Source organism: Oncorhynchus nerka, linkage group LG14 (genome assembly GCF_034236695.1).
Source record: "Oncorhynchus nerka isolate Pitt River linkage group LG14, Oner_Uvic_2.0, whole genome shotgun sequence".
Classification (NCBI taxonomy): domain Eukaryota; kingdom Metazoa; phylum Chordata; class Actinopteri; order Salmoniformes; family Salmonidae; genus Oncorhynchus; species Oncorhynchus nerka.
Window position 1 is genome coordinate 26,545,962 of NC_088409.1, and position 26,212 is coordinate 26,572,173.

Consider the following 26,212-nt stretch of genomic DNA (forward strand, 5'->3'; position numbering starts at 1 on the left):
TGAAATTTGGAGTGTTAATTTAATGTACAAAGCATCCTGAATAGACCTAATTGTACACCTTGGTAATAGGCGTAAGCCATGTTAAAACAGTAAACTCCTAGTCCTCCGTCTATGGATTGGCCAGGGGGCAATGACATTCACATAGCAAATCTCACTCCAAACTTTCTTCAAAAGTTGGTAGCCCTGAATTATTGCAATGCTCTGAAATAGTCAAATAGTAATAATTATTGCATGACTTCATTATCATACATTTACTACAATGATGTACACATATTAACAGTGAAAATATTCTACAATAATATATTTGTATTACCTGTTATGAAAGTATACATTTTGACATCTTATTTTATAGTTTGTACAGTGCATTCGGAAAGTATTCAAACCCCTTGACTTTTTCAACATTTTATTACATTACAGCCCTATTCTAAAATGTATGAAATATTGTTTTCCCTCATCAATCTAAGCACAATACCCCATGATGATAAAGTGAAAACAGGTTTTTAGAAATACCTTATTTACATATTCAGACCCTTCACTATGAGAATTGAGCTCAAATGTATCCTGTTTCCATTGATCATCCTTAATGTTTTTTACAACTTGATTGGAGTCCATCTATGGTAAATTCAATTGATTGGACATGATTTGCAAAGGCAAGACAAATATAAGGTCCCACAGTTGAAAGTGCATGTCAGAGCAAAAACCAAGCCGTGAAGTCAAAGGAAATGTCCGTATAGCTCCGAGACAGGATTGTGTCGAGGCACAGATCTGGGGAAGGGTACCAAAACATTTCTGCAGCATTGAAGGTCCCCCAAGAACACAGTGACCTCCATAATTCTTAAATGGAAGAAGTTTGGAACCACTAAGACTCTTCCAAGAGCTGGCTGCCTGGCCAAACTGAGCAATCAGTGGAGAAGGGCTTTGGTCATGGAGATGACCAAGAAACCGATGGTCACTGACAAACCTCCAGAGCCTCTGTGGAGATGGGAGAACCTTCCAGAAGGACAACCGTCTCTACAGCACTCCACTAATCAGGCCCTTGTGCTAGAGTGACCAGACGGAAGCAACTCCTCAATAAAAACCACATGACAGCCCGCTTGGAGTTTGCCAAAAGGCACATAAAGGATTCTCAGACCATGACAAAACAAGATTCTCTGGTCTGATGAAACCAATATTGAACCATTTGGCCTGAATGCCAAGTGTCACATCTGGAGGAAACCTGGCACACTCCCTATGGTGAAGCATGGTGGTGCCAGCATCATGCTGTGGGGATGGTTTTTGGTGGCAGGGACTAGGAGACTAGTCAGGATCGAGGCAAAGATGAACGGAGCAAAGTACAGCGAGATCCTTGATGAAAACCTGCTCCAGAGCGCTCAGGGTTGGGGTGAAAGTACACCTTCAACAGGACAAAGACCCTAAGCACACAGCCAAGACAATGTGGGAGTGGCTTCGGGACAAGTCTCTGAATGTCCTTGAGTTGCCCAGCCAAAGCCCGGACTTGAACCCGATCGAACATCTCTGGAGAGACCCGAAAATAGCTGTGCAGTGACTGGTCAAGAACTACAGGAAACGTATGATCTCTGTAATTGCAAACAAAGGTTTCTGTACCAAATATTACGTTCTGCTTTTCTGATGTATCAAATACTTATGTCATGCAATAAAATGCAAATTAATTACTTAAAAATCATACAATGTGATTTTCTGGATTTTTGTTTTAGATAATGCAGACAATTACATTGGTGGAAGCAACAATCTTTCTGCAATATTAAGCAGATCCACCCCTTAGAAAATAAATCAAAATAAAATAAAATAAGTGTCTCCCCTGACATTTTCAACCTCTCCCTGTCCGAGTCTGTAATACCAACATATTTTAAGCAGACCACCATAATGCCTGTGCCCAAGAACACTAAGGTAACCTGCCTAAATGACTACCGACCCGTAGCACTCACATCTGTAGCAATGAAGTGCTTTGAAAGGCTGGTCATGGCTCACATCAACACCATTATCCCAGAAACCCTAGACCCGCATACCGCACCAACAGATCCACAGATGATGCAATCTCTATTGCACTCCACACTGCCCTTTCCCACCTGGACAAAAGGAACACCTATGTGAGAATGCTATTCATTGACTACAGCTCAGCGTTCAACACTATGGTGCCCTGAAAGCTCATCAATAAGCTAAGGACCCTGGGACTAAACACCTCCCTCTGCAACTGGATCCTGGACTTCCTGACGGGCAGCCCCAGGTGGTAAGTGTAGGTAACAAAACAACACATCCGCCACGCTGATCTTCAACACAGGGGCCCCTCGGGGGTGCGTGCTCAGTCCACTCCTGTACTCCCTGTTCACTCATGACTGCACGGCCAATCACAACTCCAACACCATCATTAAGTTTGTCGATGACACAACAGTGGTAGGCCTGATCACCGACAACGACGAGACAGCCTATAGGGAGGAGGTCAGAGCCTTGGTCGTGTGGTGCCAGGACAACAACCTCTCCCTCAACATGATCAAGACAAAGGAAATGATTGTCGACTACAGGAAAAAGAGGACCGAGCACGCCCCCATTCTCATCGACGGGGCTGCAGTGGAACAGGTTGAGAGCTTCAAGTTCCTTGGTGTGCACATCAACAACAAACTAACATGGTCCAAGCACACCAAGACAGTCGTGAAGAGGGAACGACAAAAACTATTCCCCCTCAGGAGACTGAAAAGGTTTGGCATAGGTCCTCAGATCCTCAAAAGGTTCTAGAGCTGGTCAATCGAGAGCATGGTTGCATCACAGCCTGGTGTGGCAACTGCTCGGGCTCCGACTGCAAGGCACTACAGAGGGTAGTGCTAACGGCCCAGTATATCACTGGGGCCAAGCTTCCTGCCATTCAGGACCTCTATACCAGCCGGTGTCAGAGGAAGACCCTAAAAATTGTCAAAGACTCCATCCACCCTAGTCATAGACTGTTCTCTCTGCTACAGCATTGGCAAGCGGTACCGGAGCACCAAGTCTATGTCCAAGAGGCTTCTAAACAGCTTCTACCCCCAAGCCATAAGACTCCTGAACACCTAATGAAATACCCAGACTATTTGCATTGCCCCCCCTCTTTTACACCACTGATACTCTCTGTTGTTATCATCTATGCATAGTCACTTTAATAACTCTACCTTCATGTTCATGTACATTACCTCAACTAACCGGTGCCCCGCACCTTGACCCTGTACCCCTGTATATAGTCTCGCTATTGTTATTTTACTGCTGCTCTTTTATTTCTTATTCTTATCCATATTATTTTAAACTGCATTTGTTGGTTAGTGGCTCCTAAGTATTTCACTGTAAGGTCTACACCCGTTCGGCGCATGTGACTAATACGATCTGATTTGATTTGATTTAAAGGTGCTTCAACAAAGTACTGAGTGAAGGGTCTGATATTTCAGTGTTTTATTTGTTATAAAATTGCAAAAATGTCTAAAAACCTGTTTTTGCTTTGTCACTATGGGCTATTGTGTATAGATTGATGAGGATTTTTTTTCATCCATTTTAGAATAATCAATTTTAGAATAATCCAATTTTAGAATAAGGCTGTAAAGTAACAAAACGTGGAAAAAGCCAAGGGGTCTGAATACTTTCCGAATGCACTGTACATACAAAGTATCCACTCGGTTATTACTCAAATATACACATCATTTTGTCTGTCTACATATTCTCCTGGGGACTGGAGTGGTCTTTGACCTCTGTGGAGCCCAGGTTGTCTGTGGGCGGAAAGCTGGGTTCAGGGGGCTTGTAGGCCAACTCACTGAAAGACAAAAAAACAACATCGGTCTGTCTGTCTGTCAGTCAGTCCGTCCGTCCGTCCATCTGTCTGTCAGTCCATCTGTCTGATCTGTCCGTTCTCTGTAGTATCTTACCTCTCTCCATCTCTCTCTGTAGCAGCCTGGAGAGGGAGACAAAAACCAACAGGGGTGGTCAGTATTTCCCAGAAATATATCAATAAGATATTCAGTGAAAAAGAGAAGTGCTTCCATCTTCAGTATGGGTTACCTTGGGCTTCTGTGGGAGCGGCACCCCGCCCATCTTTCTAGGTCCCCCAAGAGTGTCAAAAGAATTACTGCGCACCCTAATGGCTCTCTGCAACAAAGACAGGAAATATGGATGCCAAGTCCAAAACCCATCCTTTCCCCATACTGGAGTGAAAAGTCAAGGATTTCTGACTTCACCTTAAAGTTTTTGATGAACCCGCCACTCCCCTCAGTTACACCCCTCATCCCCTCAGAAGTCGAGAGGGTGGACACAGGCGAATCTCCCATCATGCACTGGGAGCGGGTGGACAGTTCCGCCTGCAGACCCTCCAGGAGGGACGAACGAGTGCGCAGCTTGAAAAGATAGGATGAGAGGAGAGAGGGAGGCAGAGACAGAGGAGAGAAGGAGGCATCATATAGGAGTTAAGTAAGAGATGGGGAGCAGAAGAGCGGAATTAGAACCTTTTGTGACTAAGGGGGCAGTATTTTCATTTTTGGAAAAATAACGTTCCCGTAGTTAACGGGATATTTTGTCAGGACAAGATGCTAGAATATGCATATAATTGACAGCTTAGGATAGAAAACACTCTAAAGTTTCCAAAACTGTAAAAATATTGTCTGTGAGTATAACAGAACTGATATTGCAGGCGAAAGCCTGAGAAAAATCCAATCCGGAAGTGACTCATCTTTTGAAAGCTCTGCATTCCAATGCGTCCCTATTGAGCAGTGAATGAGCTATCAACCAGATTACTTTTTCTCTGTATTCCCCAAGGTGTATTCCCCATTGTGACGTAGTTTTACGCATTTATGTTGAAGAATACCCGTAAGCGACTACATTTCGCAACTGGTCACCTGATGGCTCCCAGAGTGATTCTCGTGTAAAATACAGAGGTAGCCATTATTCCAATCGGTCCTACTGAAAAACCAATTGTCCCGGTGGATATATTATCGAATAGATATTTGAAAAACACCTTGAAGATTGATTATAAACAATGTTTGCCATGTTTCTGTTGATATTATGGAGCTAATTTGGAATATTGTTCGGTTTTTCGTGACTGCATTTTCCGGGCGATTTCTCAGCCAAACGTGAAGAACAAACGGAGCTATTTCGCCTATAAAAATAATATTTTTGGAAAAAAGGAACATTGGCTATCTAACTGGGAGTCTCGTGAGTGAAAACATCCGAAGCTCATCAAAGGTAAACGATTTAATTTGATTGCTTTTCTGATTTCCGTGACCAAGTTACCTGCTGCTAGCTGGACAAAATGCTATGCTAGGCTATCGATAAACTTACACAAATGCTTGTCTAGCTTTGGCTGTAAAGCATATTTAGAAAATCTGAGATGACAGGGTGATTAACAAAAGGCTAAGCTGTGTCTCAATATATTTCACTTGTGATTTTCATGAATAGGAATATTTTCTAGGAATATTTATGTCCGTTGCGTTATGCTAATTATTGTCAGTCGATGATTACGCTCCCGCACCCTGGATGGGGAGTCACTAGAGGCTATTAGAGAAGAGGAAATACTTGTTTATTTTGATTCTGTTCCACATAAAAGATACCAGATTTGCATCTAGAAAGTCTTTGGATATGTGCGTGTAATGCCTCAAGAATGATTGTATACATTTATAATGGTGTTAGAGTTGTTCTTCTGTGGTTACCTCCAGTCTACTGAACCTCTCAGCCTTATAACAGGAGATCTCTGCATTGATAAGCTTGGTCAGAAGGAACTCTCTCAACAGGGAGCTCTGGAAGATAGGCCAACAGAGACACACTAAGAATGCATCATGGTCTTTTACCTTGTCACCAAGTTCAGATGTGAATTCTGCTCACCTCTGTGAATATAGGAGGATCAGGGAGGGAGGGACCAAAGGGAGGTACATCCTCTCTGGCTGTGACTGACACCTGCAAACAGACCACTTCCAGGTTTGAAAAAGGCTTTCCATTCCAATAAAAATACCTACAGTGATAAGAGATCAATGTGTCTCTCCTTTTGTTTTATCTTCTTACCTGGAACACCCCTCCCCCTCCTGCCTCCTCCCCCTCGTCCCCCACTCTCTTCCTCACCCTCCTGACCACTAGGAAACAGTGCAGGAAGTGTGAGCCGATGACATCAGACAGAAAAGGGGTGTGGCCCTCCTGGTAAACAACAGCAACGATGTCGTTGCCTATGTGTCTCTTCCTCTGTAGCTGTAAGGAGTAATGAGCAGAGGGTAAGAGGGAGCCACTGGAGCTGGGTTGAAGTGATTGACTGTGGGTGAGGATGATTTGGTGTCGTTATTCAGGCTAACCTGTTGTGTATCGCCCTCTGTGAAGGGCAATTTGGTGGACACATGGAACATGATCTCTCTGCTGTGGAAGGAAGTGAAGACCGCATCACTTCCTGTCTGGCCGTGACACACGTCCAAACCTCCTCGGAACCTGGAAGAGAGGGAGGGAGAGAAAGAGGGAAGAGGCAGTCGGGGAGAGGGAGTGACAGTAAGCTGCTGGTATCTTCTTATTCATCTCTTCCTGTTACAATGTCATATTTCTGTCATTTCTCCATAAGGCCATGTCAAAATGTCGGTTACTGTACATTACCCAGTGAACCCTTGAAGTGTGACTGTATCTCCCAAAATAGAGAGGAATTCTTGAAACTCTTCACTTTCCTCATTGTTACAGAGTATGTCCTCCTCTGTCAACTGTAAAAGACAGAGAGAAAATATGAGAGATAATGTACAGTAGACTAGTGCTACTATTTAATGCTTCCAAGCTTCTGCCTGCATTCCAGTTATTTACCTGTCCCTCTCTCTGATACAAGACACCAAACTTGAAATTCAGAGACACTCTGTGTTCATCAAATGCTGTTATAAGATCTGGTGCCTGAAAGACAGAGAGGGAAGAGAGAGAGAAAGAAAGAAGCAAAGAGAGGGAGAGAGAGATAGAGAGATAAAGGGGAAGGAGAGAGCACACATTTTTGTCAAAATGGTCTCAGGGTTTAGAGGTCATTTGAAGAGTACATTCTGTGTAACATGAAGGACTAAAGCATTTGGGAATGTGTACAGTGAAAAAGAAGTACCTTGAGGTAACTGACCACATCAAATCTGGACACAGTCACACTGTCGCATAGCATCTGAAAAGGACATGGTCAGTTTGGGTTTTTTCAATGATGGTAAATGTTTTTAGTAAAAGCACAGTAAAGGTTCATCGAAAATACACACGTCTGTTGGAGAGACTAGTAATGGTACCTTGGCCAGCTCCACAGCAGACGGGATGTTTGGGAACAGAGACACAGAGAAAACCCCATGCATAGAGCATTCCCTCATCCTGGAAAGGAAAGACAGACCTAATAACTGTTGCTCATGGAATTCACCAGGGTGTTTCATTACATGAATTGAATAAATTATATTATTTCAGATATAACCTCAGGATTACTCTCAGCCTCTTCTCTTCTTCCACCAAACAGACAGAGAGAAGGAGGGGTCCCAGGGAGGGGTCCACTGCTGTGAACGAGTGATGATACTGACATAGGAGAGAAAGTCACACAGCTACTATGTATGTATTTCATCATCTTGGATCATAGTCCATCTCTACCATCAAATGGAACAGAATAAGAGTAGTCCTATGGGTGGTACTCTACTAACTCGTGAGCGGAAGAACTCCTGGTAGTATGTGGCCTCGCTGTCTCTCTCCATGATGTCATAGGTCTCTGGGTCTAGTCCATAATGAGAGGATGTCGGACTGGTCTCAGCAAACTTTTGTAGCGGAGGATCTATCCAGTAACCACCCAGCTTTGGAGGCAGGATCAGAGGAAGGTCATGACCTATCTTCAAAAGCTGAGACTTTCAAAAGGGTGAGGTGAGAATTAAAAAGTCTGGTGTATCTAATTAAATGTAGATCTAGCAGTATCTGTGGGATGATGGTTGCATCAGCATACCTAATAATGAGTTTTATGTATGCTGGTATGAGTGTTACAACTATTGTGACGTCAGTGTTTTAGGGAACAAAAATGTCTGTATCGTTGATAATATTGAAAGGTCAAATATCAACACACACACGTGTGCACACAGATCTTGACATTATATTTTAGGAGAAAGACTCACCCTCAAAGGCAGAGGGAATTCACAGCGCTGTTCATCTAGCCTGCTGCTCTGAAGAAGGAGAGTGAAGGTAACAGTGACTGACTGATTGACTAACTGGAAAGAGAACTGATGTACACACAGAGACTACACAAAACAGAGAGGGAATGGTGCTGTACACTCACCTGCAACTTCTCAATGATCTCAAACAGCTCTGTCACCTTACATGGAAAACACAGACAGACAAAGTCAGACAGAAAGAGACAGACAAAGTCAGACAGAAAGAGACAGACAGAAAGAGACAGACAGACAGACAGACAGACAGACAGACAGACAGACAGACAGACAGACAGACAGACAGACAGACAGACAGACAGACACAGAGACAGAAAGGAGGTTCAGGGAGAAACAGGAACAGAAAGAGAAACAACATTAGACAAACACAGATGCAGGGAAATGCAAGGAGACTAAATTAGTGACGATGTGATCAACAAATGCAAAAAGGATATGATGAAAGACACATTATCACAATGAAGTCCTTTTACCTTCTGGTTGCTGCCAGCAGAAAGGAACGGTTTGGTCTCGCTGGTAGGGGAGTCCAAAATATCCAGAATGCTGTGTTCTAAAGGTTCTGGTCTGCTGCAACAGGTGGAATGACAAAGCAAAGCAATGCAACCCATCACTTTTCCTATTCGTCAACTGCAAGTGTATCAAGCTTTAAATCCAGTGTCAAATGACCAGCGAGAAATAAACTACATCTAATGTGGATAAAGGTAATTAAAGGTATTTTTAAGTTTTTCTCACCTAGTCTCATTTTCACATATGAACTTGTCCACACTGTGAATAGGGAAAGTGGTAACTCCTTAGACAATTTGACACATGACATTAAGGACTACTTCTATGAACTATTTCAAGATTTTATTCAGATTCTGACACTAGAACCAAAGCATTTTAATTCCTTGTCAATACTTTGACTGCTACTCACCCTCCATATGCCCCAAAAGTGAAACTTCTCTTTCTGGAGAAGAACTTCTCATTTCTGCTGTCTCTCTCCATCGTTCGGTGTGGGTGTTAGTGCTTGTGAGTGCCAGTGTGCTAGCTATAGTCAATCAGGGATGAATTAAATCTCTCTCTCTCTCCTCTGCCCCCTGCCTCTCACTCATTTAATCTCTCTACTTCCTTCCCTCTGTCCTGCTGTCAGCCAGACGAGCAATATTAACCCCATCTTGGCCGCAGGGACACGCACTGATGGATAACAAACCCCCATGACCCATGACCCTGCCCTGACATGCAGTACATGTATGGACACAGAGACAGAGGAGTCGCTGGGTATCGATCGCCATGCTCTAAGAAACACAGATAGTGGTCTCACTGACTGGGTGTGTGTAGGAATGGTAAATAAATAAATACATGAGAGATTGGACCTGTTACCCTTTGAGTCTGTAGAACCATCAATTATTGACAGCACATACTGAGAGAGGTGCAAGGCAGCGGGAGAGGAGAGGAGAGAGGAGGGGAAAGGGGAGGGGTGGTAGTGGAGGGGGAGAGGAGAGGAGAGAGGAGGGGAAAGGGGAGGGGTGGTAGTGGAGGGGGGAGAGGAGAGGAGAGAGGAGGGGAATGGGGAGGGGTGGTAGTGGAGGGGGAGAGGAGAGGAGAGAGGAGGGGAATGGGGAGGGGTGGTAGTGGAGGGGAGAGGAGAGGAGAGAGGAGGGGAAAGGGGAGGGGTGGTAGTGGAGGGGAGAGGAGAGGTGGGAGGGGAAAGGGGAGGGGTGGTAGTGGAGGGGGAGAGAGAGGGGAGAGAGGAGGGGGGAAAGGGGAGGGGTGGTAGTGAGGGGGAGAGGGGGGAGAGGAGAGGAGAGAGGAGGGGAATGGGGAGGGGTGGTAGTGGAGGGGGAGAGGAGAGGAGAGAGGAGGGGAAAGGGGAGGGGTGGTAGTGGAGGGGGAGAGGAGAGGAGGGGAATGGGGAGGGGTGGTAGTGGAGGGGGAGAGGAGAGGAGAGAGGAGGGGAAAGGGGAGGGGTGGTAGTGGAGGGGGAGAGAGAGGAGGGGAATGGGGAGGGGTGGTCGTGGAGGGGAGAGGAGAGGAGAGAGGATGGGAATGGGGAGGGGTGGTAGTGGAGGGGAGAGGAGAGGAGAGAGGATGGGAATGGGGAGGGGTGGTAGTGGAGGGGAGAGGAGAGGAGAGAGGAGGGGAAAGGGGAGGGGTGGTAGTGGAGGGGGAGAGGGAGAGGGGAGAGAGGATGGGAATGGGGAGGGGTGGTAGTGGAGGGGGAGAGGAGGGGAGAGGAGAGAGGAGGGGAAAGGGGAGGGGTGGTAGTGGAGGGGGAGAGGAGATGGGGAGAGAGGAGGGGAATGGGGATGGGGGGTGGTAGTGGAGGGGGAGAGGAGAGGAGAAAGGAGGGGAATGGGGAGGGTGGTAGTGGAGGGGGGGAGAGGGGGGAGGAGAGAGGAGGGGAAAGGGGAGGGGTGGTAGTGGAGGGGAGAGGAGAGGAGAGAGGAGGGGAAAGGGGAGGGGTGGTAGTGGAGGGGAGAGGAGAGGAGAGAGGAGGGAATGGGGAGGGGTGGTAGTGGAGGGGGAGAGGAGAGGAGAGAGGAGGGGAAAGGGGAGGGGTGGTAGTGGAGGGGAGAGGAGAGGAGAGAGGAGCGGAATGGGGAGGGGTGGTAGTGGAGGGGGAGAGGAGAGGAGAGAGGAGGGGAAAGGGGAGGGGTGGTAGTGGAGGGGGAGAGGAGAGGAGAAAGGAGGGGAATGGGGAGGGGTGGTAGTGGAGGGGGAGAGGAGAGGAGAAAGGAGGGGAATGGGGAGGGGTGGTAGTGGAGGGGGAGAGGAGAGGAGAAAGGAGGGGAATGGGGAGGGGTGGTAGTGGAGGGGAGAGGAGAGGAGAAAGGAGGGGAAAGGGGAGGGGTGGTAGTGGAGGGGGAGGGGTGTTGAGGCACACTGCTAAAGGGGGAATACAAAAGAGGAAGGGAGGTAAGACAACATTAAGCTTCATTTGTGCAATAAGGTCAATTATGTTGTGGCATTGGTAGTATTTAAACAAATCTTTGTTATCAAGGAAGATTTTTCATATCAATCAAAAGACCCTTTTCTGTGTTTGCAAACTTTTCCGCAGGGGGGTGATGCGCCATATTGGGAGTTCTCATAGACGGTCAGCTAAGAAAGCCTCCATTTACATGTTGCTTATGAGTAGATTTATTATGATAATAATAATAATTAGGTGGGTGCTTACATTTGTCCTATTTCACACATGTACAAGTGTGTATTATACACATTTGTGAATTGGACATGTGTTTTTTGCATATCCCACTCCCCCTGAGACAACCTCAGAGAGTGGGGTCACAGCCAGGGATCAGACATATACCCCACTCCCCCTGAGACAACCTCGGAGAGTGGGGTCACAGCCAGGGATCAGCAATTATTGACGGCGACCCTGGAGCAATTAGGGTTAAGTACCTTGCTCAAGGGCACATTGACAGATTTGTCACTTAGCCGACTCAGATTAGAAACCAGCAACCTTTCGGTTACTGGCCCAATACTCAACTACTTGCTGCCCAATTTCACATTACTTAGGGATTATGATTGGATTTTCACATTCTAGCTAACAACTGCTACATCCAAAATATATATTTTTTAAGATCACAAACAAATATAATATTTGCGACTATTCAAGCAATAATCAAAACCAGGAATACGTCAATCAAAATTCCCTGAACTGTCATTGGCTATAATCCAAAACTTCTATCAGTCCCACTACTCCCACACTGCAGAGGTGCGGAAGTTGGTTGTTAGTAGGGTACATTGTTAACCTCTGATGTAAAGTCCCTTATTTAGGAGACTAGTAGCAGTTCTGGACTGGTTCCGAATTACCTACATTTTTGTGTACAGAACGTTCTGTGAACAGTGCAACGTCAATTGCTTTAAACTCAGCAAAACAGCTGAGTCTCCCAACTCAGTTGAAGCTGAGTTGGGTTTGAAATCTTACACCTCATTTGCATAGGGAGTGACATGTCACATTTTTTGTCCTATCCAGACAAAGGATCTATTCCTCTGACTGTGACCATAGGAGCCCCACTTACTATAGAGCCGGGCTCTCCAATCAATGAAACTCAAGATTCTCAAATGGAGATAACGTTTGTTGTATTACGTTTTAGCTATGTTGGATGAACAGATTACTATATTCTATATGAAAACCCTTCAGTTGGCATGCTGAATGATATTTCCCCAGTTTGACTGATAAACAAAATGTACCAGGAACATATTATACAGTAATTGTATTCATGAACATTGAAGAGAAGAAGTCTGAATTTGCTCAATCTAGTTCTGTTTATCCACCACAAATATTTATTTGAACCAAAATTCACTACTGGTTCCATAATGCATTCTTATTGATTTCAAGCAGCTCCTTCCTAGAGATCAAACACAACGCATGGTAACCTTACAGAATCAGCCGTATCAGTGAGCTGTTGTGAAGCTCATCTAAGAATTGACCTTACAAAAAAAAATCATATTTGCATTTTCACATATGAAATAGCTGTTTTCACATGTTGAGCTGAAATTTTCACGTGAAACCATACCTTTTCACATAAAATGTGTTCAACTCACATGTGAATTGCAGTTTCACATGTGAATAATAAAAGTAATGCTAACTTTTTTTTTACCAGTACTGAGTCGATGTGCAGGGGAACGAGTTAATTGACGTAGATATGTACAGGAATAAAGTGATGTATAGTAAACAGTAGGCCGACGTCAATTAGTGAGAGCTGAGAGCTGTCAAAAGGAGAATACTCCTTCAGGTCATAGACAGCTTGGTTAACCAACTGGGCATAGAGCGGCAAAGATGCACCAGATAAGGCAGGAGTTAAGAACAGTTCAATGAGGCGAGTGAAGAAGAAAGACCAGCCTTGTCAGAACTACGGAACATCCTCAGGGCCTTTCAGAGAGCTGAGTGGCATAGAAGGCACAGGAAAAAGAGGGCAAGGAAGCGGGCTGCCTTTTAGCAAATCTCTTTGGATTCACCGAACAGCTGCTAGGTCAGACGCACAGTGGTCACCTTACCTGCTCCAAAGATGAGATCAACAACCATCTCTGCAGCACGTACAGCAACGCAATCAGAGAGAAAGATCTGGAGCAATGCAAGGCTTTGATAAATCTACCACTACCAACCACAGAGTTAAACAAGAAGGAGCCCTGCTGGAAGGATGCACATGAGGTTGTCAAGAGGGCAAGAGCATCCTGAAGGTGACCTGGAGGAGGGGCTAAGTCTCTCAACAGTGGAGATGTGCAGAAGGAGTATGGATTCTGAAGGAGGAGAACTCGAAGAACATCAACCATTTCAGAACCATCTCGCTGCTCAGTGTTAAAGGAAATATATTATTCAGCATTGGGGCCAGCCTTCTGACAGACGACATCCTGAAGAACTCCTACATCAGTCCAGAAAGAAGGGATCCTGGAGGTGCCAGGATGACTGGAGCACACAGGTGTGGTCAAGCAGATAATCAGGGAAGCCCGGGAGAACAGAAGATACCTTGTTGTACTGTGGCTAGACCTCACAAATGCCAAAGGCTTCATACCCTACATCCCAGACAAGATCAGGGATCTCATACTGAATTACTACAACAGTTTCCGTTTGAGAGTCACCTTTGCGTCCACAATATTGGAATGGCACAGGCCTGGGAATGGAATCATCACAGGCTGCACCATTTCAGTGATCCTGTTCGCCCTTGCCATGTCAGTGGAGGTGGAATGTTGAGTCCTGCTGACCAAGTCTGGCATGCGACAACAGAGTCTTCATGGACGACCTGACTGTGACAACAACATCCATCCCAGGGAGTAGATGGATTCTGCAGGGGTTGGGGAAGCTTGCCACTTGAACTTCAAGTTTGACAGCAGCCTGAGGGATACAGCATCCATCAAGACATCCAACCAGGAGCTGGAAGTGTGGTTGGCTACAGTGGACATGTCAGGTTTACCTGGCAAGATCAAGGCCTGGATATATCAACATGGTGTCCTCCCACGGATGCTCTGACCCCTCCTGGTTTACAAGGTCCCAATTTCTACAGTTAAGTGCTTTGAAAGAAGGTTCAGTAGCTACCTCTGCAAATGGCTGGGATTATCTTGAAGCCTGAGCAGCATTGCCCTGTACAGTCACAAGAACAAACTGAAGCTACCCATCAGCAGCCTGAATGAGGAATTCATGGTGACTCATACAAGGGAGGTGCTGCAATACAGGGATTCAAGCAACACGAAAGTATCCTAGGCAGGTATAGAGGTGAGGACAGGAAGGAAGTGGAGGGCTCAGGATGCAGTAGAGCATGCTGAGTCACGGCTATGGCACAGTGTGCTGGTGGGTAAGGTGACTCTGGGAAGAGCTGAACTTGGTAGCATTGCAACACCACACTATGACCAGGCACAGGGGAAAGACAGGCGGAAGCTCGTTGCGATGGAAGTGTGAGCAACAGTCGAGGAGGAGGGAGCCAGCTGGATGGTAGGAATGCGGCAATAAGGCAACAAGATGGGAGAAAATGGTGGAAAGCACATGGTCCGAGCTGTGGAAGGCCGAGCCCCATCGCATCAAGTTCTACGATGTCCTGAAAAAGAAAAGGAGAGCCGCAGACTCTAGGAGCTCAGATGCAATAATTGAATAAACAGTCCAGCTGTCTTCATCAGGGTATAATCTACAATATCCTACCAAGCCCATCTAACCTGTTCTGCTGGGGCAAGGATCGATTCACAATCCTGCTCTCTGCCTAAAGAGAGGAGGACATCCATCCTCAACTGCTGCTCAAAAGCCCTAGGCGAGGGTCACTACCGCTGGTGCCACAACCTGGTGTTTAAAGCCTTTGTGGAAATCATCTTCAGTGGGATCAGCCACTGCAAGCGCCCCCGACAAGCGAAGTAGGCAATTGCAATCAGAGCCGGGGAAAAGCCAACGCCAGCTACCAGAACCTCCACAGGTCTTTTCGCAACAGCTCAAGACTGGGAGCTGAAAGTCAACCTGGGAAAACAGTTCAAGTTCCCTGACATCATCACAGCAACAACACTGAGGCCAGAGGTGCTGCTTTCTGAAACATTCAAGCAGGTCATCTTAATGGAGCTCATTGTCCCTTGGGAGGACCGCATTGAGGAGGCAAATTAAAGAAAATAGGCCGAAGTATGAGGACCTGGTGGAGCAGTACCAAAGGGCAAGTTCTGAGTCTGTCGAAGTGGGATGCAGAAGGTTCGTAGGTCAATCCTTCTACAGGGCATTATGACTACTAGGCACCACAGGGAGGAAGGCCATCAAGACAGTGGAAGCAATGCTTTGGCTGTTAATTGTTCATTATCCATGTTAACCATGTTACATTTCATAAATGTCAACTTCAATGGGGTAGGGACGTCACAAGGATTTTGGATAGCACTGAGCTGTGCTAGTGTGCAGGCGTTATCTGCTCTGATAAACCGAATCTAAAAAGAGGGCAATAAACACAGGTTTTGCAAACAGGTTTTGCCTAGATGGTTAGTTTGTCAGAAAGGATTTTTCATAGCAGGTTAGGAGAACGTACCCCGTAGGCTCGGATAATAAATGTAGCAGGTTTGGAGAATTAGGTTAGATTTGGGAAAAAGGTTAGGGTTAGCTAAAATGAAAAAATAATCAACTTTTGACATCAATTTGATAAACTGTATCCCATCTAGCAATGACCATGCGAAAGTAAGTAGTTTATGTTGAAAACAACGGGCATCCATCTTGGACATTGTCTCTAGTTAATTTATAAGCTAAGTGCACTCTGCTCCTAAAATAAATACTAATTTTACCCTCTTCATGTAAAAATTAAAAACTGCCATTGGGTAAAGTATAAGCCTATACCTGAAAATATATCTACTATATACAAAATGTATTAGCTAAAACGATTATAACTATTGTAGTTTGTAGTTCATGACTAGCCATAATTGTAGAATTTTTTGTCTATAATTGTCGGTTATACGGCTGGCTATATGTTTATTGTGCCAGCCCTACTTGTGCAGCTATTTAATAACAAATAGGCAATACCAGTTGCTTCTATGATTTTCCAAAAGTTATGTCACTGTTTTAGAAGTGTATTACCAAAGTTATCTATTGTACAGTACACCAGGACTAAACCTTGCACTGGGTAGGTTAACCTTTGGAACCAGGGTTGATAATAATTTACTTATCCTGGAAGCAGTCTATGGAAAAGGTATGACAGCAATCCATGATTTGGTTTAGTTTCCCTGGCAGTTTGCACATGCAAACGTTAGCATTTGTGGCACAAATCCCATACAAGTCATGCATGCAATGTTCCCTCACATTTTTTCCGGCACTGAGCAAATTTAAGGTCTGCAGTGCGCAAACTTGAAAGTTTTGAAAGTTGTGAAAAGTCAGTGCAACTTCGAGCATGTGTTTACTGTGAACACAGAGGCTGTACCCACTTTAAGTTACAGTCTAAACAGTGGCCATGTAGGCTACTGTGGCTATTTGATCATAATGTAGGCCTACCAGAGTGGGCTACTTAATTTATTTGATTTATTTCACCTTTATTTAACCAGGTAGGCAAGTTGAGAACAAGTTCTCATTTACAAGATAAAGCCAAGCAGTTTGACACATACAACAACACAGAGTTACACATGGAGTAAAACAAACATACAGTCAATAATACAGTAGAAAAATAAGTCTTTATACGATGTGAGCAAATGAGGTGAGATAAGGGAGGTAAAGGCAAAAAATACATTATAGCAAGTAAAACACTGGAATGATAAATTAGCAGGGGAAGAATGTGCAAAATAAAAATTAAAATAATGGGGTGCAAAGGAGCAAAAATAAAGAAATAAAGACAGTAGGGAAAGAGGTAGTTGTTTGGGCTAAATTATAGATGTGTTATGTACAGGTGCAGTAATCTGTGAGCTGCTCTGACAGCTGGTGCTTGAAGCTAGTGAGGGAGATAAGTGTTTCTAGTTTCAGAGATTTTTGTAGTTCTTTCCAGTCATTGGCAGCAGAGAACTGGAAGGAGAGGCGGCCAAAGGAAGAATTGGTTTTGGGGGTGACCAGAGAGGTATACCTGCTGGAGCGCGTGCTACAGGTGGGTGCTGCTATGGTGACCAGCGAGCTGAGATAAGGGGGGATTTTACCTAGCAGGGTCTTGTAGATGACCAGGAGCCAGTGGGTTTGGCGACGAGTATGAAGCTAGGGCCAGCCAACGAGAGAGTACAGTTCACAGTGGTGGGTAGTATATGGGGCTTTGGTGACAAAACGGATGGCACTGTGATAGACTGCATCCAATTTATTGAGTAGGATATTGGAGGCTATTTTGTAAATGATATCGCCGAAGTCGAGGATTGGTAGGATGGTCAGTTTTACATGGGTATGTTTGGCAGCATGAGTGAAGGATGCTTTGTTGCGAAATAGGAAGCCAATTCTAGATTTAACTTTGGATTGGAGAGGTTTGATGTGAGTCTGGAAGGAGAGTTTACAGTCTAACCAGACACCTAGGTATTTGTAGTTGTCCACATATTCTAAGTCAGAACCGTCCAGAGTAGTGATGCTGGACGGGCGGGCAGGTGGAGGCAGCGATCGGTTGAAAAGCATGCATTTAGTTTTACTTGTATTTAAGAGCAGTTGGAGGCTACGGAAGGAGAGTTGTATGGCATTGAAGCTTGTTTGGAGGGTTGTTAACACAGTGTCCAAATAAAGCTACCATCAAAAACAATGGAGAAAATGCACCCCATAACATTTTTACATAGAAATAGCTGTTCTGCCGTTAAGCCCACAGCAGCAGCCAATGGGTGGTGTTCAATGTCGGCCTACATTCCATGAGACTTTTGAAAAAAAACATGCAGGGCTTGACATTAACCTGTTTATCCACTTGTCCTTCAGACAAGGAGGTGACTGAAAATGTTGTGTTATTTGATGCAAGAAGCCATTTTACAAAATAAAATGTATTATTATTCCCATACCACTATTACGGAGAATCAGATAAATTATGCTACCCTCTGCGTATTGGCTACTTCGCTTATTCAACCCTGTCCCAAAACACAACACTGCCCCTTCAAGACAAAAAAAGCTCATTACCTGACTCGCTTTTCAAAGATGCCAAGAAATGTACACGTTTGTCCTCTTGTAGGAAGCAATCACTCCCCTATTGCTGTCAACAAATAAATGTAACTGGGCTAAAAACTCATTAACTAGCAAAGGATATGAACAAAATATGCACACGTGGCTCTCGCTTTTATCTCAAAACAAGCACATCTACTCATGACCGCTCATGCTATAAACACAGTCCAGTTCAAAGTAAATGGCACAGATCCATATACATTGCCGTGGGGTCTGAAAACTGTCCTATTACTTTTTCCACATTTTGTAATGTTACAGCCTTGTTCTAAAATTGATTACATTTTCCCTCATCAATCTACACACAATACCCCATAATGACGAAGCAAAAAAACAGGTTTTTAGACATATCACATTTACATAAATATTCAGACCCTTTACTCAGTACTTTGTTGAAGCACCTTAGGCAATAATTACAGCCTCAAGTGTTATTGGTATGACGCTTCAAGCTTGGCACGCCTGTATTTGGGGAGTTTCTCCCATTCTTCTCTGCAGATCCTCTCAGAGCTCCAAGTCCGGGCTCTGGCTGGGCCATTTAAGGACAGTCAGAGACTTGCCCCGAAACCACTCCTGGCTGTGTGCTTAAGGTAGTTGTTGCTCTGTTCATCTTTCCCTCGATCCTGACTAGTCTCCCAGTCCCTGCCACTGAAAAACATCCCCACAGCATTATGCTGCCACTACAGTGCTTCACCGTAGGGATGGCGCCATGTTTACTCCAGATATGATACTCGGCATTCAGTCCAAAGAGTTCAATCTTGGTTTCATCAGACCAGAGAATCTTGTTTGTCATAGTCAGAGTCCTTCGGGTGCCTTTTGGCAAACTCCAAGCAGGCTGTCATGTGCCTTACTGAGGAGTGGCTTTCATCTGGCCACTACCATAAAGGCCTGATTGGTGGAGTGCTGCAGAGATGGCTGTCCTTCTGGAAGGTTCTCCCATCTCCACAGAGGAACTCCGGAGCTCTGTCAGAGTGACCCTCGGGTTCTTGGTTACCTCCCTGACCAAGGACCTTCTCTCCCGATTGCTCAGTTTGATCCGGGCAGCCAGATCTAGGAAGAGTCTTGGTGGTTCCAAACTTCTTCAGTTTAAGAATGATGGAGGCCACTGTGTTCGTTGGGACCTTCAATGCTGCAGAATTTTTTTTTGTACCCTTCCCCATGTCTGTGCCTCAACAATCCTGTCTCAGAGCTCAGCAGACAATTCCTTTGACTTCATGGCTTGGTTTTTGTTCTTACATGCACTGTCAACTGTGGAACTTTATATAGACAGGTGTGCGGCTTTCCAAATCATGTCTAATCAATTTAATTTACCACAGATGGACTTCAATCAAATTGTAGAAACATCTCAAGGATGATCAATTGAAACAGTATGCACCTGAGCTCAATTTCGAGTCTCATAGCAAAGGGCCTGTATACTTATGTAAATAAAATGTGCAAAAATGTTGAAAAACCTGTTTCCGCTTTGTCATTGTGAGGTATTGTGTGTAGATCAATGAGGAAAACATGTATTTAATCCATTTTAGAAGAAGGCTGCAACGTAACAAAATGTGGAAAAAGTCTGAATACTTTCTGAATGTTCATACTGAATCTATAAATTCAACATATTAGGCTCCATTTGTGCAATAAGGTCAATTATGTCGTGGCATTTTAAGAATCATTTTTCACATCAATCAACAGCAGTTTGGCAAATATGGATTTCTCACAATCAAAAATTCCTTGTGGACAGATGTGAGCTGTTTCCAGTTCATTCCTGAATCCCACTCCCTTATTTCCTACAAAGGACATGCCATCCTCTCTACTTCATCTAAAAATTAGGTAGCTGTTTATGTCAGTCTTCCATGATATTCTTATCAATTGGTTGATTATTTACTGTAACAACCGATTCAAATTCAAAATTAATTTGCTTAATGTTTCCACCCACGCCCTGGGAAAGCTGACTCGTATTCGACCAGGAAAACGTCAATCCAAATCCTCCGAACTGTCATTGGCTATAATCCAACACAATGAATTTAGACCACTCCCGCTACCATTTTCACACATTGCAGAGGCGCGGAAGTTGGTTTACTTGGGTAAGTTATGTTGTTAATTTGTGCGAAATAATTTCAAATACAGTTAGCTAAATTGGCTATCTAGTTTTAGGACATATGGGTTGGGAGCAGATGAACGCATTGAAGGTGTTCTGAATGTTTGAAATCCACCCCAAAAAATAACATCCCAACGTTAGCATGCCGATGTAACGTTAAACTTAGCTATTTGCAGTTGCATATCTAAAGGTACATTGTTTTGAAAAAATGCAACGAAACTGATTGACACTTGCTTACATTTTGAACAAATTTCTTAGCATAGCTACCTGTTTTTATGCAATAGCTTACAAGTTAGTATTGTTCGGACGTTAAGGTGATGTCAACTTTTCCTTCACACATTAATTATTAGCTAGCTAACGCGTTAGCTGGAGACAGTTGGCTAACGTTACCTGACAGCCATTGTAAGTATCTGCTGCTGAGTGTTAATAGACTTAGGAAAGAATAGGAGATATAACTACCAATTACTTTCTCTTATTCATCCAGACAGCTACTATAGCTAGCTAGTATAATGTTAGTTATCTTACAGAAAAACGTATTCAGCATCCTTACCACTCCGACTTAGAAAACAAGGTAAATTGAGCTATTATAATAACTAGATTCAATTCCAATGAGTAACGTTAACACGTTGTTGAGAAGCTAGGCCTATATACCGCGCCACGGTTTTGCAAGAAGAATGGAAGTTGACAGTAAATTAAGCGTTTTCTTGTGTGTTGTCTCGTAGCAGAATGTTGGGGGAATGCGGTATGCTGGAACGAGACAGAAGGGGGCTTCGGAAATACGCTGTGACTCTCTGCAAAGAGATGGTGGTGGACGAGCTGTTCATTCAGTCGCTGCAGACAGACGACATTCTCACCGACAGCATGGCAGAAAGCATCCTGGTATGTTGTGTTCAATTGTGTAGCTCGATACTACTACCAGGTCAGGTGACTTATGACCCTTATCAACTTCCCAAAAAATGTATGCATTCATTGCCCAAATGTCTTATTGTTGATGTATGTCATTAACTTCAATCACGTAACCAAATGTGAATGTTAGTGTGGATCAGGGTTTCCCATACTTGGTCCTTGAAACTCCTGCTTGCCCCCTGTGTGCATGCCCCCCCCCAAGCTTGATGATGAGTTGGTTATTTGAATCATGTAGTGCTATGGCAAAAAAAATAAATGTGCACCTGGGGCAGGACCCAGTTTAGTTTCCCTGGTGTAGATTAACATGTATTCCACTTTCTATTTTTTCTTTCTAATCTGTTGATATCCGTTGTTCCCCAGGCGGAGCTGACCTCCCACAAGCGGAGCTGGCGTCTGCTGTCCCTGCTCCCCAAGCGTGGTCCCAGAGCCTTCAGCAGCTTCTGCTCAGCACTGAGAGACACAGAGCAGCAGCACCTATGTGCCCTGCTCACAGAGTCACCAGAGAGGGACGGAGAGAGACAGGTGAGTGGGCACTGAGAGCCACACCACAACCAGCACAACAATCAGATGTTGATCCTGACAGACGAGCAGAAGGACAAAGATAGAAAGGGTAGAGGGTAGACATGGAGAGAGAGATGGGTGAGTGCCACAACCAACCTAAGCTTCAAACTGCGCCCCTTACTCAGTGTCCCCAGACAGCTAGGGTGAAAGACAGGGCTGAGGGGGTGAGTTCCACAAAATACCCAATCCAAGCTTCAGACCGCTATTTCCCATTCACAAAGACCCCAGTCAAAGACAGTGAGGAAGAGGGGGATGAAGAGAAAGAGGTGAGCGCTACCCAACACCTAGCCCAAGCTACATACTAAGTTAGAATATTTTCCTGGTATTTTACAAATGTTCCATCCCAAGAATAAAACAAGTTTTCTCATGGGTAACCCTGTGTTTCCCACCAAAACTGGAAGTGTCATTCAAAAGCATTATAAAAGCATATAAATATGTAATGAAAATTCAAACCTAATGCGTCCGATACATTTTATGAGCCCTACATTAATTATGTCGCTCTTGCTGCTGGTGATTCTCTGATCCACCTCTACATAGATTCTGTATACTTCTGGCCCTTCTTTGGACACTGTGTTAACTAACCTCCAGACGAGCTTCAATGCCATACAACTCTTCTTCCGTTGCCTCCAACTGCTCTTAAATGCAAGTCAAATTAAATGCATGTTCTTCAACCGATCGCTGCCCGCCCGTCCAGCATCACTACTCTGGACGGTTCTGACTTAGAATATGTGGACAACTACAAATACCTAGGTGTCTGGTTAGATTGTAAACTCTCCTTCCAGACTCACATTAAGAATCTCCAATCCAAAATGAATTCTAGAATCTGCTTCCTATTCCGCAACAAAGCATCCTTCACTCATGCTGCCAAACATACCCTCATAAAACTGACCATCCTACCGATTCTTGACTTCGGCGATCTCATTTATAAAATAGCCTCCAACACTCTTCTCAACAAATTGGATGCAGTCTATCACAGTGCCATCCGTTTTGTCACAAAAGCCCCATATACTACCCACCACTGCGACCTGTACGCTCTTGTTGGCTGGCCCTTGCTTCATACTTATCGCCAAACCCACTGGCTCCAGGTCATCTACAAGTCTCTGCTAGGTAAAGCCCCGCCTTATCTCAACTCACTGGTCACCATAGCAGCACCCACACGTAGCACGCACTTCAGACGGTATATCTCACTAGACACCCCCAAAGCCAATTCCTCCTTTGGCTGCCTTTCCTTTCAGTTCTCTGCTGCCAATGACTGGACTGAACTGCAAAAATCACTGAAGCTGGAGACTCATATCTCCCTCACTAACTTTAAGCACCAGCTGTCAGAGCAGCTTATAGATGGCTGCACCTGTACATAGCCCATCTGTAATATAGCCCATCCAACTACCTCATCCCCATACTGTATTTATTTATCTTGCTCCATTGCACCCCCGTATCTCTACTTGCACATTCGTCTTCTGCACATCAATCACTCCAGTGTTTAATTGGTATATTGTAATTACTTTGCCACCATGGCCTGTTTATTGCCTTCCTTATCTTCCCTCATTTGCAAATCAAATCAAAGTTTATTTGTCACGTGAGCCGAATACAACAGGGGAAATGCTTACTTAAAATGCACACACTGAGTATAGATTTTTTTCTACTGTATTATTGACTATATGTTTGTTTACTCCATGTGTAACTCTGTGTTGTTGTATGTGTCAAACTGCATTGCTTTATTCTTGGCCAGGTTGTAGTTGTAAATGAAACTTGTTCTCAACTGGCCTACCTGCTTAAATAAAGGTGAAATAAAAAAATATATGGCTAGAATTAGATGCAGAAGGCTTCCCTTCATGAAGATTGAATGGTTATGGGTCTGAATAAATAATTGCTATAGCCTGCCGCCATCGCACGCATTCACTGTTCTTTCAAAGTACCCGTGAGTTCTGTTGGCTGCTGTATATAACATTCAGCAAAAAATATATTGCATTAATTAGCTCAATATAAGGCTGAAGGTAATACATTATTAGCCTTATATTTAGCTAATTAATGATGGGTTATGCATAATAAGCATCTAACTTATAGCCTCTGTCTCTTACGCAAGTGCCTGTGCACCGCTGGCCTCTCTTTACAAAACGTCCTTAGCTCTGAGTCCCATGCAGGAAAAGCTAGACAATCTTTTTAGCATTTCATACACCAATAGACTATTCGAAGAGGGATGCAATATAGATTTTCTAGCCTACCTATGTCAATTTAGAACAGGATTATCTATTTTGGATGCAACTTGAATGGAGTTGATGGAGATAGTGTGTGTGTGCACTGATTTAAAGCAACGCTATTCGAGTGTTAGGCTGTTTTTAAAACTCTTTACAATAAATACAATTTAAAAAATGAAGAAAAACAAGGTTACCCCTGAAAGCCAGATCATTCTGTCTTTATATTACTGTAGCATAGGCTATGCTGCAGTCAATGTAGGCCTACCTGTCACAAGAACACGTTACCATGATGAGATGATACAGGAAGAGTAGCTGCTGCTTTTGCAACAGCTAATGGGGATCCTAATAAAATGCCAATACAGTAGGTCCTCCTACATGCACTGTGGATTGCGCTCCATACTGAGATGGGCTGTCTGTCCCCACCCTGAGCGTTGATTCATCAATCAGCGGCCATAGAGAAGCCAGATTTGGACATTGCATATCATTTTAACAGTTCCATTTCACTCCATGCTGTTCATATAAACAATTTATTATAATTTACCGGTTTCTCGCAGTTATTTATCCTGGGAAAGAGGAATGGTTTTGGACGGTAAATCTCGGAAACCGGGTTCCTGCCATTCAACCCTACTACGACTGTCCCCAGATAGTCACCAGAGAAAGAAGTGACCACAACACTCCCAAGCCAAGCTACAGACTGCTGTAACAGGAAGAAAGAGGGGGATGGGGAGAAAGAGGGGAATAAGAAAAGAGGAGAGATGTAGATTGGGAGAGAAGTGAGTCAGCCATCACTCCCAACCCAAGCTACAGGCTGCTGTAACAGGGAGAAATATGAGGAGAGATGTAGATTGGGATAGAGGTGAGTCAGCCATCACTCCCAACCCAAGCTACAGATTGATGTAACAGGGAGAAAGATGAGGAGAGATGTAGATTGGGATAGAGGTGAGTCAGCCATCACTCCCAACCCAAGCCTCCTCCGGATGTTTTGGTATTCACACTGCAGGCGAGGAAAACAATCAGGAATGAACTGGTTTTGCCTATAAATGTTCAGATTGTATTGACGTCGAAGGTAAAAATAAAACATGGTTAAATTCTCCTTTTTCTTTGTCCTTCAGAGATATGTGGACTCTCCCCTCCCACTTCCCACCCAGGAGGGGATTGTTCCAACCAAGAGAGCCAGAACACAAGGTGAGTAGAGCAGTCATCTGAGGGGGGTGCATTCAAGATCACAGTTTTACAACTGTTTCATTCACAATATTTGCATGTTTCCTAGGAGATCATGGGAGGGGTTGTTTGTGTGGTTGTTTGGAAGAAGAAAAAAATACATGTAATCATTCTGTTTTTTGGCTTGTAACTCAGTCTTTTATAAAAAAATATAAAAAAGAAGCTATTTTTAATAAATCCAATAAAACTGTAAATGAAAATGTCCCAATTGAGTCCATTTGTATAATTTGATCAGTGTGGAAGCAGTGTGCTGTAGCCTTGGTATGGAGTGCCACTGCCCAGCCAGTCTCGCCACCTGCAGGCACCACGCCTGTGTGACTTGCTCACATAGCTGTAGTACAAAGGTTGTTACAACACCATTATATGTTGCTAACAGCTTCCCTTTCAAGGCAGAAACGTGACCTTGACTGGAACCCTGCTCTGATGGGCATTATTGTAATTGTCTCCACTGGTGTATTTTATGGAATGAAATGCATGCAGGGTGTAATGCCATCCTAATATGTGTTTCAGAGTCAATGGAGATGTGTCTGGATGCAGACAGTCCCATCACCAGCTCTGTTCTTCCCTGTACACCAGACTTCTACCTAAAACACTGCCAACAGGTACAACGCTCACTGTTAATACAACCCAGTAAATCACCTGTCTGTACCATGTCACTGCCAACAGATGACTTCCGGCGCCGACAGAGATGGCCGCCTCGCTTCGCGTTCCTAGGAAACTGCAGTTTTTTTTTTACGTGTTATTTCTTACATTAGTACCCCAGGTCATCTTAGGTTTCATTACATACAGTCGAGAAGAACTACTGAATATAAGATCAGCGTCAACTCACCATCAGTACGACCAAGAATATGATTTTCGCGACGCGGATCCTGTGTTCTGCCTTTCAACCAGGACAACAGAATGGATCCTATGCGGCGACCCAAAAAAACGACTCCGTAAAAGAGGGAAACGAGGCGGTCTTCTGGTCAGACTCCGGAGACGGGCACATTGTGCACCACTCCCTAGCATTCTTCTCGCCAATGTCCAGTCTCTTGACAACAAGGTTGATGAAATCCGAGCAAGGGTAGCATTCCAGAGGGACATC

At 44.3% G+C, this 26,212-nt stretch overlaps 2 protein-coding genes and 1 long non-coding RNA gene across 8 annotated transcripts in view; 2 read left to right on the top strand and 1 right to left on the bottom strand.

Moving 5' to 3' along the window:
• On the bottom strand, positions 1 to 9,527 carry LOC115142109 (rap1 GTPase-activating protein 2-like). Its single transcript, XM_029681576.2, has 19 exons — positions 9,055 to 9,527; positions 8,874 to 8,906; positions 8,615 to 8,708; positions 8,255 to 8,290; positions 8,094 to 8,141; positions 7,635 to 7,832; positions 7,415 to 7,512; positions 7,239 to 7,317; positions 7,070 to 7,123; positions 6,790 to 6,873; positions 6,592 to 6,692; positions 6,303 to 6,432; positions 6,022 to 6,201; positions 5,845 to 5,916; positions 5,673 to 5,759; positions 4,209 to 4,364; positions 4,033 to 4,119; positions 3,900 to 3,925; positions 1 to 3,787 (listed from the first exon to the last, which is right to left on the bottom strand). Exons 1-19 carry the CDS (start codon positions 9,123 to 9,125, stop codon positions 3,688 to 3,690), a joined length of 1,734 nt encoding a protein of 577 aa, XP_029537436.2. The 5' UTR covers positions 9,126 to 9,527; the 3' UTR covers positions 1 to 3,687.
• Positions 6,109 to 6,767, top strand: LOC135575197 (uncharacterized). The gene is made up of 2 exons (XR_010465747.1): positions 6,109 to 6,224; positions 6,328 to 6,767. It is a non-coding gene; the product is annotated as an uncharacterized LOC135575197 (long non-coding RNA).
• The window catches only part of LOC115140808 (caspase 2, apoptosis-related cysteine peptidase), a 25,699-nt gene continuing 7,901 nt past the window's right edge, over positions 8,415 to 26,212 (top strand). For 2 of the 6 annotated variants that reach the window (XM_065027861.1, XM_029679166.2), the window contains exons 1-3: positions 21,760 to 21,978; positions 25,020 to 25,092; positions 25,639 to 25,730. In XM_065027861.1, the coding sequence (XP_064883933.1) occupies positions 21,775 to 21,978; positions 25,020 to 25,092; positions 25,639 to 25,730 (369 nt within the window). In that variant the 5' untranslated portion in view covers positions 21,760 to 21,774. Of the gene's footprint in view, positions 8,843 to 20,132; positions 20,232 to 20,967; positions 21,125 to 21,511; positions 21,674 to 21,759; positions 21,979 to 25,019; positions 25,093 to 25,638; positions 25,731 to 26,212 lie in introns of those variants that run through there. The other 4 variants (XM_065027860.1, XM_065027858.1, XM_029679163.2 and 1 more) reach the window with 4 other exon arrangements.